General features: G+C 38.3%; 1 protein-coding gene across 1 annotated transcript in view; it reads left to right on the forward strand.

Moving 5' to 3' along the window:
- Positions 1 to 14,833, forward strand: part of LOC127622989 (phosphatidylinositol 4-phosphate 3-kinase C2 domain-containing subunit alpha-like) — a 55,784-nt gene that overhangs the window by 13,862 nt on the left and 27,089 nt on the right. The window contains 3 exon segments of the mRNA XM_052097211.1: positions 6,518 to 6,618; positions 7,121 to 7,281; positions 13,527 to 13,647. Of these exon segments, the coding sequence (XP_051953171.1) occupies positions 6,518 to 6,618; positions 7,121 to 7,281; positions 13,527 to 13,647 (383 nt within the window).

Raw genomic sequence — 14,833 nt, forward strand, 5'->3', positions numbered from 1 at the left:
CACAACCTAAAAGACCTGTTTGCTGTTGTGTGTATCAACAGCCTCAGTGTAAGTGGCTCACTATTGCATTACTTGATGCTTACTGATTCAGTTAACAACACATCATCAAAAGAAGATTTGAATGAGCATTAGAGTATTTGGGATTCATGTGAGCCTCGAGTTGTGTAACACAGGGGTTCTCAAGACTGAGCTCAACCACATACAATCTAAAATATTTACTTGAAGTACCCATTAATATGAAGTAATGTTAACCTTTAGAATTCTAATACATTTGACAACATTTGACAACATTTTTACCATATATTATTTTTCTAGGTTTTCCAGATATATTTTTCTTATATTTTATTATAGTGTACTTTTTTTAATTTATTCATTATTGGCATTACTCAATCTCACAAATCCCATTTGGGAAACCTTGGTAGAACATAATTTTTTGCTGGCAAACATATGAGACAAATCCCAAGCTCATTTGCATGTGAAAATAATGAGCTGCAAGTTTGCGGCTAGTTTAAATTTTCTGTAAGGGTTGTGGCATAATGTTATTTCAATAAAATGTTATTTTAATGAGTATTTCAACTTATATCTTCATTTCTTTAAAAAAAAGGAAAAATCGAGGTTTCAGTGAGGCACTAACAATTAGGGCTGTGATAAATTTGAAATTTGGCAAATATTACTGTCAGTATATTTATTACATATAATTGCGATTTATGACGATGAATTATCTTGTTAAGGGCTTTCGTGATTTACATTTTTACATATTTAACTTCAAATATATAAACGCAATAATAAAATTAGGATAAACTATGATTTCCTTTTTAAGGATTTAAAACCTTATGAATGACAGGACAAATTATGTTTTAAATATAAAAACATTACTAAATACTTAAAATATGTCTCTTTTATTTCTGCTTTAGTTTTGTAAATTTTACATTACACTTGTTTTGAAATATATATATATATATATATATATATTTTTTTTTTATATATATATATATAATAAAATATAACATATATGTATATCAACTTTTTAAATTATATTATGCAATATTAAAAAATGTTTCTCCTAATTTCTCCACTTTCATAGATTATTTTAATGCTCTGATTAAACCCACAAGCCCTTATTTGTCATGAATCAAACCCATGAGATTTAGTTTGATCATTTTATCACTCCACAGAAATAGAGTAAGCATGCATCTCCTCTGTGTGTATGAACCAGGAACATTTGACATTACATTAAAGTGAAACCAGAACGCTGTGCCAGCGCGTTGTTGAATGGCGCTGCTCTGTTTACACCCACACTCACGGCTATTTTTAGCCTTCAATATATGAGCGCTACTAACAAACAACATCTCAGATGTAGATGCCCAATAGTTCGGTTCACTTTATAATATGCATTTAGAACGGCACCAGACGTGCATTTTACCAGAATTTGAATAAGAAGCAAATTAAACTACTGTAAATTTGCCTACAAAACAGACACAATTACAGGACTTCCTGGAGAGTTCAGAATATCAAAATAAAAGCGTGAGGGTTTAAAAGTTAAACGTGCACCATTGAGATATACAGTATTACTATATATTACTATTATAATATAATATTATTATTATTATTATTATTAGTTTACAAATTATAATACAATATAAATTGAATGTGTTCCAAAAAATAACTGTGTGAATGAAAAGTGAGCTGATATCTGACAACTAAATTGAAAAAAAAAAAAAAAGATCTGAATCTTTTAAAGTCCAGATACAAGTTGAAACATTTTTGCAATAAAACTACTGATGACTTAAACTGGAATTACTGTTAATTTTGCTGCTACATTATCTAGTATACTAGTTAATAATAAAGTGTTTCTTAATAAGCTATACATTTATGTTGAAATAATGTGTAGTTAGAGGTTTGTGTTTCTTTATATATTAAAGAGTACCCCCAATTAGTTCCACACAATAATGTAAAGATATTCTAAACTGATTATGCAAAAAACAACACTTGTATCGGATCGGGATTGGTATCGGCCGATACTGAGATTTCCGATATCGGGATCGGAAGAGAAAAAGTGGTATCGGTGCATCCCTACTAGAATCATGTTTACACACATACTGTTTATGTCTTGTGAATACTTTTTAAAAAGTGAGTATTTTAACGTTCAAAAATTGGCCATCATTAATTTCCATTGTAAGTGCCTCAACCTTGATATTTGCTTTTTTTTAAAGAAAAGGAAGGGCAATTCAAAACAATATTTTGTGGTAATCAATATTTCGCAACAAATGCTGTCAATTGAGCTTAACTTGTATTGAACCCGTTATATTCCTTTTAGAAAACGTTTTAGCAGAAATCAGCATTCTGATACGTCGCTGATTTCCTTATACCATTAAAGAGATTAAGAGAAAGCGGTATAACACACCTAGGTTCCTCTCAGAAAAGGTGGCATAATGTGGTCATGTTAACGGATAAATGCCATTCTGATGGTTATTTAAAGAGTGTGCGTACGTGGAACAGACTAGAATAACAAACGTTATAGGATGGAGCCCAACAAAATGTCAACATAGTGGAAGGAATTCAACATTTCTTGGTGTTGTAAGCCCGTTTATCGGTCCAATGGCGGTCTCCAATAATACGGGTGACGGTCTCTGCGCATTACTGTCTTTCTTGTTACGCAACACAACAATATTAAATGAAATACTATTTAATTACCTCGTTACTATACCTCGTTATTTCATCTGACTCCATAAATGAAAAAGGTTTTTAATGATATCTGAGTATCATTAAAAGTGAGCGAATGTTTGATTATTCTTTTAACTCCTTTAATTATATTTTTACCCGTTTAGATTAAGAAACTATGTCGCTTTGAGGTCCTCGCGTGTTTTCTCTACACCGCGGGTCTCACGATCACAAGCGGCCAGTACTGGATCATCAAACAGAGGTAATTGCTATATACCTGAGATCGGTCACGTTCATGTATACACAATCAAAGATACTTCAGTATAGCCCCCATGGAATTGCATACACTTGAATGTAACTTAACGTTTTCTTCAGTAGACGTCACGACCACTATTACAGATGTAAGTTGACCAACATAACTTCTCTTGTAATAGCTTTGGATTGGCCATGCGTGGTTTCCCACGTACACTTATCTGGAGAAACATCAAATCAAAACAGAGGTAAGACACCCGGATTTAGATTGGTCAAGCAGCGTTTGCTGTTCTAAACGGAAATTCCCTTTTTGTCTTTGCAAACCAAGTACACTTGAATCGATGCCAAATATTAGCCGTCACTAATCTGACGCAGACTTGCGGTAACATACGAATCGTTTAATCTGTTTGGGAAACGCAATGTCAGAGTCAGTCAGAATCAAATCAAATGTTGACAATTTATTGACCAGGTAAATAGAACAATAATTCAAAATCCCATTCGTGAAATCATCAATCAAGTATAATAACAGCAATTCAGAAATTGAGGAATTCACACATTCACAAATGTGTCTATGACAAGAACTACACACAGCGATCGTGTGGGAAGTCTACCTACAGACTGTCAGAACCTTTTGTCCCTTCTCCTTATAAACCCAGATAATTAAATAAACTTACCAAATGGTGGTGTCTGTCATTATAATTAGATTTTGGTCCCCTGTTGAGGGGTTCACAACTGTGGGATCAGATTTTGTAATTGAATGGGTTCTTGCTTCCTGTAGATTTACATACAGGGGTAGTTTGTATGGGGGATCTGGGGAAGGGCACACCTTTAAGGGGCACACCACATTTCACATATTTTATAACTTCTTTTAACATTTCATTATGGCTGGGAGAATGAGACCAGCTTACCAGGCGCACTGAGACACTTTAAATGATACCAAACATGTGTGTAAAAACAGTAAATATACCTAACATTGCATAGGTTTTTAGTGAGCTTTAAGTGAGGAGGAGTGAGATGAAGAGACTTTAGAAGGGAGGTGTTAGCTGCACAGTCTGTTGCATCTCGGATGTTGCTATTACATATGCGAGAAAGGGTTCAGGTGTTAATTCTCATGAGAGCCTTTTGTTTTCTCGAGGAGAAGCCCAGACTCACTGGCACCCGCCTTACAGTGTCCAAAGGGAAAATCGCATAAACTATAAACCATACATATTTATACACTCCAATGTAAAATATTGACTCTCCCTGACGTTCCCGTTTGCACTCGTACATTGGGGAAATCCCAGAGTTTGAAGTAAGAGGAATCCCCACTATTGCAGTGCAATTCTGCTGCAGACCTCGATAGAAAGTGAAGGAAACAATCACAGCAACAACTCTGTAATATCTGGAAATAAAGCGAATAAAATGGCATGTCTTCCTTGCATTCCATGTTTGTTAATTACACAAACGTTGCAGGGAAATTCCATTGCTGTGGAGAAAGCTGCTTACTGACTGAGCCGCATGTGTACGGGAGTAAAGAGTATGCCGCTTACAGTGCATATAAACAGAAATGCTGTTTTTTGCAATAAACTACTTTCTAGTATCAATGTAAACATAGTGTTATAAAAGGTGTATTTGTGTTACATAGCCCTCACAAAAGCTCACTCACACACAGTGAGTTGTTTTTTTCAGTTGACATTGTGAGCATTTGGTTTCTGTTGTGGTACCTGTATGTTTGTTTGTAAATGTGCTCTATCAGAACACCACCTGCTGATGAACCAGAAACTCTGACTCATCATAAGCTTGTCCCACAACAAAAAAAGAAGTTTGTTTAATGTAACTGTTAGTAATTACGTCTGTAAACAAATCACTTAGTCACTGTTTACTGTGAAGCACTCTGTTGTCAGTAGTATCTGAAATTATTAAACCAACTGATGGAAGTTAAGTCAGATTTGTTTTCTGTGGAATTACAATCAGGTTGAAGTCCAGTTATATCAGGATCCCTAAATGGATAGTTCACCCAAAAATTTAAATGTCTTTCATTTACTCACCCTTATACTGCTACAAACCCATATGTCATTCTTTCATCATTCTCCCTAAAATCTCCTTTTGTGTTTAATCTGAAGAAAATCATATGGTTTTACAACAACATGAGGGTGAGTGAATGATGACAGAATTTAAATTTTTGGGTGAACTTTATCCCTTTAACATAGATAATGAAGAGGAAGTTGCAGTCACCATTTCTTCTGCATGCAAAAGTAGACAAAATTTTACTTTAATTCAGGCAAGTACTAAGCTTTGTGTGAGTGATGTTTACATTGTTGTTCAGCAGTTACCTCATGTACTTTTTAACTTGTGGAAAAGGTCTGTTTGGGGTGGGACAGTTTCTATATAGGGCAGCCAGAACAGTAAAACTGTAGCTCTAAGCAAAAGGGGATGAATAATTTGTGAATATGTGTCACATGGCATCTCATTTTTCCTGATGGTTAGGCCTAGGACTCTGGCCTAGTAAACAGCTAAAGACACCATTATATCTTCCAACGTTTGGATATCTCGCCTGCAATAAAACACGTGACCTTCTCTGTTTGACCAATAATGACATTATAAATACTTTAAATGACAGGCAAAACTACATTTGGGAAGTTCTGCACTCTGCCATACTCAATATATACTCAATCTAAAACTATTTTAGCATGTATTAAATAATTATTATGTATGTAGCTTTTGATTGCATGAATTATTGTACCAACATTTTTTTAATTACACAGCAGGACCATTTAAAATAAACCAGTGAATGCAAAGTTTATTATTTAAATTTGAATTAAAATTTTAATAAAAAAGTTTAAAATTCAAATAATTAAAATTGGTGAAACATTTTACATAATTTAAAATGTATACTTTAAAGTTGTACATTCATATACATTTAATACAGGCATGTTATGCATCAGCTACCTATTTGCAGCTATCTTTCACCTCAAATAATTGATTAGTTGGTTGTGTACAGTTAAATTGTAACAGATCTTAGATCTGTCCTCCTTTTTGTATTTGCTTTTTTTATGAATTTGATTATCCTTTTATGTGAAAGGTTGAATGTGTTACTGGCAGATGTTCTCATTAGAAACCATGCTAAGAGAAAATATTACACTTGCACCAACAAAAATAAGCTTATTCCCATTGGAAAAACAAATAAACACACACACACACACACACACACACACACACACACACACACACACACACACACACACACACAAAATCTTAAAACTTATTTCTATTTAGCCATTATTGAACTGATTGAAGAAATTTTAAATCTTGGTTGTAATTCTGTGTTGATATGTATTTTTGACCCATTTCCTTCCTAAAGGAAGTATTTTTGTCATTCCAGACATTCTCCACATTCTTTAAATCCTCCTACCAAACAGACATTGTCTTGTTCCACATTTGCCATTGGATGTTAATGTCAACAATCACTAACATTTTAGACCACTGTACATAATTCTCACTATTTACAAGTCAATGTTATGAGTGAATTTGATTGAATGTTCAGGATAGTAAACTGAATGTCTGTCTGAAAGAACCTTGTGCTTGCTCATTAGTATAACCACTGTTTCATGTCTGTTTTTAACAGGACAATAAGGGAAGTGCAAATGAACTCCAAAAGTACTCCAATTTGCAGGGCAAGGAAGCCCAGAATCTAGAAGTTGCAGCATTCTCTGAAGACATTTCAAAGTGAGTTGGGATTTTTATGTTTTTGAAAGTTGTTTGTTTGTGTGTTTAAGGCAGATTTTGACTGATAAAATCGATAACTCCAGCAAATGCAGATGTCCCTTTCCATCATAAATTAGATCACATTACTGTAGCAACTGTGTTGTGCAGGTTTTTCTTAAGACATCAGAAGGTACCAGGAGACCTGAATCAGCCCTATAATGTAAGATTCTACAGAGGACGTAAAGATAATCTGGATTCGAATTTGTTATTGAAAAGCCATATTGATCTACCACTATTTTGAATACTGGTAGACAAAATGTCCTCTCAAATTCTATGGTGAATACCACCACCATTGTTGCCCAAGTAACAATGAAAGCCAATGCTATGTTTCCTAATAACCCAAAGGGAGAATGTGCAGGAAGACTAAGACAGGACCCAAGACAGAGGCTTATGGAACACGGGACTTTGCCTATTTTATGTTGGACAGCTCTTCGTTCACACACTTTATCTTTCTTGTTTGCAGACTGAGGTCAAATTTCCTTCATGATGACCTCTCTACCAATCCTGGCTATGTTCTCAGCCCTGTGATCACTCAGAGGGATGCAGGAGGGGACAATGGAGGCAGTGTTAAAGTGTCCATTGAGATTTCAGATTCACAACAACCTGTAACCTTTACTTGTGATGGTAAGTGTTTCTTCTGGGGATTAGGTCATTGCAAAATAAGATTTTGACAGAATAACTTGCATTAAAGGTGAAGTGTGTACATTTTTCTATGTTTAAAATACTTCTGTCCATCTTAATATGCAGAGGCAACTATAAGTAAGCCACCCATACAATAGGTTGATTCCTCCAAAACGTGTAAGCAGTTTTGACTATGTAGTGCCATCAGTCATTGCTTTGTTTAAGAATCTCGACCAGCCCAACTTAGTAACATTGACTCGACCAGTAGCTTACGTTTGGGGTGGGACTATTTGATTATATGACCAAAACAGACAGCGGGAGTGTTCTAGAAATCTGTTTAAAAAAAAGTATTATTTTTGTATATTGGTGACCATGGTGGTGCAGCGTAGCAATCTTAACATAATAGCAATTAAATTTACTCTCATGTTTTTTTTAGATTATATTAAAATATTCCTTCCCAATCTTGCTCCACATTATTCTTTACAAACTAATAGTTTTAAATAAAAATCTAAAACTCTATTTTAACTTTTAGTGTGAACGGACTAATCATGTACTCACTATTTTTAAATCATAAGCTGCTTTGAATTTCTACTACTGTATGTTGGAAGCTCTTAAATGAGGAAGTCATGACCGTGCCAGAGAGCATTCTTTGGCTGCAGCAATGCATTCTCTCTTTAGATAACTGTCATTGTACGTCTGCTCTACAGATTTATACTCCTGCCAGGGTTCTTGTGTTTTTCAATTGTCAGCTTGCATGTCACATGCTGAATTTATTATTTTTTTTTTTTTTGTGGTGCAGGCATGGAAAGGCCTTTTCATAGAGCTGTAGTGGCCTTGGCTCAGTTCCCTCTGAAGCGGTTATGTTCTGAAGTCTTCAGGGCCTCATTTTAGTGCTGAGATTCTGGCCACCTCACTCCTGGCACAAAATCAAGATTGGCCTTTTGTGTTAAAGAATTTTTCTGTGTTGTTACTGCCTAAGCCCCATAGCTCTTTTTGTCGTGGATTAGTCCAGCATAGACGGTGGTCTTAGGTGGGAAAAGGGGGCACAGTGTCTATCAGGCCCTGAAGTTGCCTCTCAGACAGCTAATATGTTAATAACTGGATGGTTGCACTGTTCTCTGTAGCTTTTCCTCAAGATCACCCCTTTCTTGCTTGTTTTTCCTCTGAAACTGCTGACCCAGTTTGTTGTGTTTAGATCCTAAGATTTTAGCCTCTGCTAAATGGCCAAGAAATGGCCCCCATAGAGTTTACTGGCTTCCCACTACCCTTCAAAACACCCACCAAGCAACCTCATATCCACCACCAATTAGACAAAACCATCAGATCTTCAGGCTTGAGAGGAGTTGGTTGGTGCAATGCGAGGTTTGGACGTGTGAATGGCGAGCTCTCTGCACTTTGCTAGTTTTTAACATTATTAATGTCTTAAACTGGTGATATTCGATATACTGTGTTCCATAACTGTTCTGGGAAGACAATATGTAAAATAATTAAAAGTCCTCAAGATCTGGAGACATTAAAAGACACTTACGTGCTCAAGCTAATGCCCCCCACCTCCAGGAGGCCTGAGCGATTTGGCTGGAGAAGTGAGGGAAATTCAGAGAGAATTTTTGAACATGTCTGCAATGCTGACGAAGGTCATTGCTGACTTGAAGGTTGATCGATCACTGCCATGGAGACTAAATTCACTGAGGTGTTATAAGAGTGAAGGATGTCGAGAAGAGGGAATTATCTGCTAATCTGCTAGCGACCAAGGTGGATTTGGATCATGTCTAGGAGAAGTTGAAGGACTTTGAAAACTATAGTCGGCAGAATAACGTCCTAATATTTGGAATTCCTCAGGCCGAAGAGGGTCAAGATATGGTGAAATTCCTGGACTGGCTCTTTCCTATTCTGCTCGACATTTGGCTCAGCGGTTTCAGCGGCTGGTAGGGGTCACCTCCGCCCCTGGCAGTGGCCCTGACCGCTCCAGGCGGTCGGTTAGGAGCCCCTTCTCCCGCTTCCAGGCGGCCGGGCTCCTCCGGGTTAAGGGAAAGGAGGAGACGAGAACCGGCTTGACAATATAAATAATAGTTTAATGAAGAAATAAACCAAAAGACACAAACACACATAAGATGGACAGCTGCCTGTAAACGCTCTGTTGCACCACCATCCGCAGTCGGCCTTTATCCCTCTCGGAGGCTTGATTTGCCAGATAAGGGGCCGGGTATGTTAAATCATGACCTGGCCTCGCCCTCCGTCCTGTCACAGTGTTTAATTCCGACATTTATTTAAATGTTGCCCAAGCTTATGGCAGAACCCAAAATTATGTATTAATAAGTCCCCTTTCTGCTGGTCAGAGGGGATTGTGAGGTTAATACAATTGTGAGTAAAATACAATTAATACAGTTAATACAATATATGAGAGTGTTGAGATCCTTTGAAAATTTGGTTCAACATTTTGGGATTCCCAGATCTCAGTTCTTTAGGTATTTACAGCTTTGCCACCTGCTCTGTACTCTGTACTATTTTTGGGAGTAGCATACACCCCCCTAAAGCAGCAGATCCTGGCGATTACTGCTTTTGGAAGAGGTCATAAGGAATCAGTGTATTACACCCTGCTAATTCAGAGTCTGGGGGACAGAGCTTTAACTTCTATCAAGAGAATATATGAGAAAGATTTAAACTTGGTTTTGGAGGAGGGAGTGTGTGCTAGAATTCTAAAAAATGTCAAGTCTGCATCTAGAGATGCAAAGGTGTGCCTTATGCAAGATTTTAAAGATTTTACATCGATTCTATTGGATTCCTTCTAGATTGTATAGGCTTGGTCTTAAAGACACACCCACCTGCTAGCGATGCCAGTCAGAAGTTGGAGACAAAACCCATGTTTTTTTTGTGGTGTGTTAAGATCTAAGAATTTTGGTTGAAGGTTCAGAGTTTTAGGTGTGATGTATTGGGCACTCAAATTTCATTTTGCCCCAGACTCAGTATTTTAGGAGATGAGGCGGCCATCAATATAGAGAAGTGGTTCCCAAACTTTTTACAGTGGCGTACCCCTTCAAACATTTAACATCCTTTCACGTACCCCCTCTCTAACGCATAGATAAAATTCACACAAGGTCATTTGAAAATATTTCTGTTTAACACAATTATCTTTGTAAAACAACTCCCTTATATTAAACATGTTATATTTGTACATGTTTTGTACGTTATATTAATCATACAAATGGCTTACCGATTGAGATGGTAAATGGTCTGCACTTATTATATATTTTTTTTAACCTTAGAGGTTACCAAAGCGCTTTACACTGTGTCCCATTCACCCATTTACACGCCAATGATGGCAGAGCTGACATGCAAGGAATTGTGCAGCGTTGTAGGTAGGGCATTGCCGGCCGAATTTAAGCATTGCAGTATCTGTGTATCTGTGCAATTGCGTGGTCAGCTCAAGGTGCACTGTTTGACACTGTTAGCAAAATTGAGCTCATTTGCTGAAAAAACATCATGCAACACTGTAAAAACAGGTCTCTACCGTGCAAGCAAATGTGATTAAAATTACTGCGTGTGAATATGAAAAATTATTTGGTGCTGCTGAATGTCTGACACCTGTCATCAAAGATTTTGAACTTATACCATCAGTATCAAAACTCCCTATGCATCTAACCTTAAATACAAATTATGTTTTAAACAGCGAAAAATAAATAAATAAACTAAAATCGTGGACGACTGACATCTTTTTCTTGTAAAACAGTGAAGTATTTTACTTGCTATCACTAAGGTATGTCACCTAGCGCTGGGCTGGTGAAAAAAGATACTTTTGTGACGCACAACGCATGAGTAGATGCATTTTTTAACCGCAAAATATAGGGTTATTTCATAGCATATTTTTCTGACCTTTATGACACAACCATTTTGGTGTGTCTACACTAGAGGGCACACAAAATAATTTTTGCCAGTGAGAAATACATAAACTGGGTTTGAATATTATTTTAGAATGTGATGAAATTGGAAACTGTAAATCTCAGATTGTTATTCTTATACCCCCCATTGTCACCTTATGTACCCCAGTTGGGGAAACACTGATGTAGAGAATAAACACACAAAAATTGCGTCCAAACCAGTGTCATGATCGAAGTTGTTTTAAAGGGATCGAAGTCGACAGGAGTGCCCCCATTTCAGGAGTGGTGCACGAAGATGGGGAGGATGGCGGCTTTTGAAGAAGGGTCATCTAGAAGACTGGGGAACTTGGATTTGTTTGTTGGGAAATGGGGCAAATATTTGGCGTTCTTGGAGGGCTCTCGGGTGGGGCAGTGGAGAGAGAGGTGTAGTTATTGATGTGTGATTTATTATTATGTATTTCTCATGTGTGACCACAGGGGTGTTTGTTGAGGGTCGGATTGGGGATTTGGAGGGGGAGGTGTGAAAGTAGGGGTTAAATATTAATTCTGTATATATATATTGTAAGGGTGTTACGGTAAAGGAGGCGGCGAGAACCGGCTTGACAATATAAATAATAGTTTAATGAAAAACTGAACAAAAAACACAGAGCATCTGCCTGTAATTCTCTCTCTCGAACCGCCTTTATCACTTGCGCGCCCCCATCAGGCTGATTGGGGACCGGGCGTGCGTTGTTACAGCCCTGCCCCCCCGCCCTCCTCCGCTCTACACTCCTCCCCGCCTTGAGAGGAGGCAGGATGGTAAAAACAATAACAAACAAAATAGGCAAGGGACAAAGGCCAACACTGAGCGACAGAGACAGAGAGAGAGAGAGAGAGAGAGAGAGGAGAGAGAGAGGAAAAAAAACTCACTCAGCGGTTCTCTGATGCACCGTTGTGTGCTCCTCGAACACTCCACCCTCTCAAGCGGACGGAATCAAACCTACAACCCTCTGGCGGACAGAATGCCCCTCCGTGTTCCCGGTGACTCGTGGGGACACTCCTCCACCCCTGGCAGTGGCCCTACCGCTCCAGGCGGTCGGGGAGTCGCTTCCTCTTCCCCTTGCGGATGGCGATCTTCTTTCGACCCCTCCGCCTTTCTGGGGGACGGCAGGGCACTCCTCCACCCCTGGCAGCAGCTCCATCACTCCAGGCAGTCAGGCTACTCCATCCCCGGTAGGATGGCAGCGGCACTCCCCTGGGTGGACGGCCATGTCGAGGACTCTGCGACGGGCATCCCTCCTCCTTCCCGGGTTTCGGGACCAATGTAAGGGGGTTAACGGAAAGGAGGAGGCTAGAACCGGCTTGACAATATAAATAATAATTTAATGAAAAACTGAACATCAAACACATAAACACACAGAGCAGCTGCCTGTAATTCTCTCTCTCTCTCTCTCTCTGAACCGTCGTCACTGGCCACATTTATCCCTTGTGCGCCCCATCATGCTGATTGGGGACTGGCGGTGCATTGTTACAGCCTGGCCCCGCCCTCCTCCACTCTACATATATGTTTTGCTTTGTTTTGTAAATCAATAATAATGTTAATCACAACATCTACAGACTTAAAAATCAGGGCAGATGTAAAGAGACTGACTGTAATCCAGCCTCAGGCTTGGAGCTTGAAGAGAAGACCATTCCAAGGAGGGGTGTGGGGCCTGTTATTTCTGCAGCATGGGGTGGCCATGAACAATATGTTGGGTGTCTAGTTTTATTTTTGCTCCATTCCAAAGAGTGAAGCTTCTCATGCCAACTCATGCAACATTTTTGTGTCAATCACTTGCCATGGTTTATCTCCACCTTTGTGAACTTCAAAACTGGTTCTCAAATGCTTCTTAGATTTCTTTTGTAGGTTTTGCACGACTAGATTGATGAGCAGATTTCTTAAGGTCATGAATTGAGAAGAACCAATTGGATGTGATTTATTTTGGCATTAAAGCTTAAATTGCACAGTGCTGCCAAATGGCTTAATACCAATAGACTAATGGTTGAGTAGCAGGAGAACACAAATTATATCCCATGCCTTAGAGTACCCTAAGTATTTATCATTTTACATTTTGTACAACATCTAGCAGACAACACCTTAACAATGGTGTCAATACATTTAAACCCATCATTTATTTTATTGTATTGATCATTAGGAACAGATTTTCAAAAACTGTCCCATGTAAAGCTGGACTGTGCTGGTTTTTATCAGTTTCAACTACCTTACCCTCTTTGTCCATTGGTCCTTGAATATCTCCCTTATTTTTTTCCCCCTCTTCATCAACTTCTCCATCTCTCTTTTTTTGGTCTATGCTCATCTTTCTACTTTGTTTTCTGTTTCTCTCTTTTTCAAAGTGAGTTCTCCAGTGGACCTCCTCATAATGCAGGCTCTGTGTTGGGTCCATGATGACCTGAACCAGGTGGAAATCAGCAGCTACGTTCTCAAGGTATGCGGACAGGAAGAGGTTCTACAGAAGTAAGTCCTCCCTTTAGTGTCTCTCTTTCCCTTTTTCCGGCATTCTGTTGTATTACATAAACAAGTCCCCTGCCAACATTCCTTGAGAACTGGGCTAGTTTGCTTTAATTGTGCTAGGGAACTGTTTCCTTTTTACCCACATCATTGGCAGAGAAAAATCAACAGTGCTAAGGGAGGATTTGCTTGCATTTAATAAGGAACAAAGTTAATTGGGCAAAAACATATCTCTTATAAGCTCAAGGGATAATTGAGCCTTCCTTAATGTAAGGCATCCTCCCTTATTTACTTTGTCCCTGATTAATCCAGTGTTCATTGCTGAATTTTTGAAAGCCTTTAGTTAGTTTCGCTTTGTGTTTTTGTAGTTCCTCAGTGTCTTTTTTTCTTGCTGGCTGTCTTGTCCTCATTTGCCCTTGGCAAATCATTTCGAGCAGTTATTACAAATGAGCCTGCTCAGGCCTTCCAGATCACATAGTCACCTAGGACACATTTCCAAGAGTAACTGGAATGATCCCGGAGTACATTTAACAAATCTGACTCACTTCTAAAGCTTTTTTGTCATTTTCTTATATTTGTGGCAATTTTTTAAATCATGTTTTTTTTAGTTCTTATTGAAGTATGTGTTACCAATATTTTCTGATTTATATTTCATCAATACTTTATCTGCCTATATTTACATGTACATTGGGGCTGCACGATTAATCGTATTTGAATCGCTATAATTATTTCTGCCTCTCACGGTTAGTTAAGCATAATAGTCTGCGATATTAGTGTGCTAGCAAACAGAAGGTGTCAGCCAAAATCGGTGTCTACAGATGATAGACCAAATCATAAGCTCCTTCCTAGTCCGTTTTCACCACCTGGCCAATCACTCTCTCTTCAGAAGTTCACTACAGACCAATCACTGTTTCTCTTTCAAGCATGCACTGAAATACAGAACCACGCAGCAGATGTTCACGAGTCTCCTATGTGCAGCACACAAGGATAATATTATGGTGTTCTGTGCTCGATGCACAGGAAATTAATTCGATCTTGTGCTTTGACAATGTGTGTTGTATACAGAACAGCTGTGCTCTGAGTTGGGTTCGTGCATGTCGCTAACGTGCGCTGACCGGGTTATTTTGAAGCACTATGCTTGTACCTCAGTTGCACGTTTCCCTAATTCCGTATATATTTGGCCATGACAAGT

This window comes from Xyrauchen texanus, chromosome 29, assembly GCF_025860055.1.
Source record: "Xyrauchen texanus isolate HMW12.3.18 chromosome 29, RBS_HiC_50CHRs, whole genome shotgun sequence".
NCBI lineage: Eukaryota > Metazoa > Chordata > Actinopteri > Cypriniformes > Catostomidae > Xyrauchen > Xyrauchen texanus.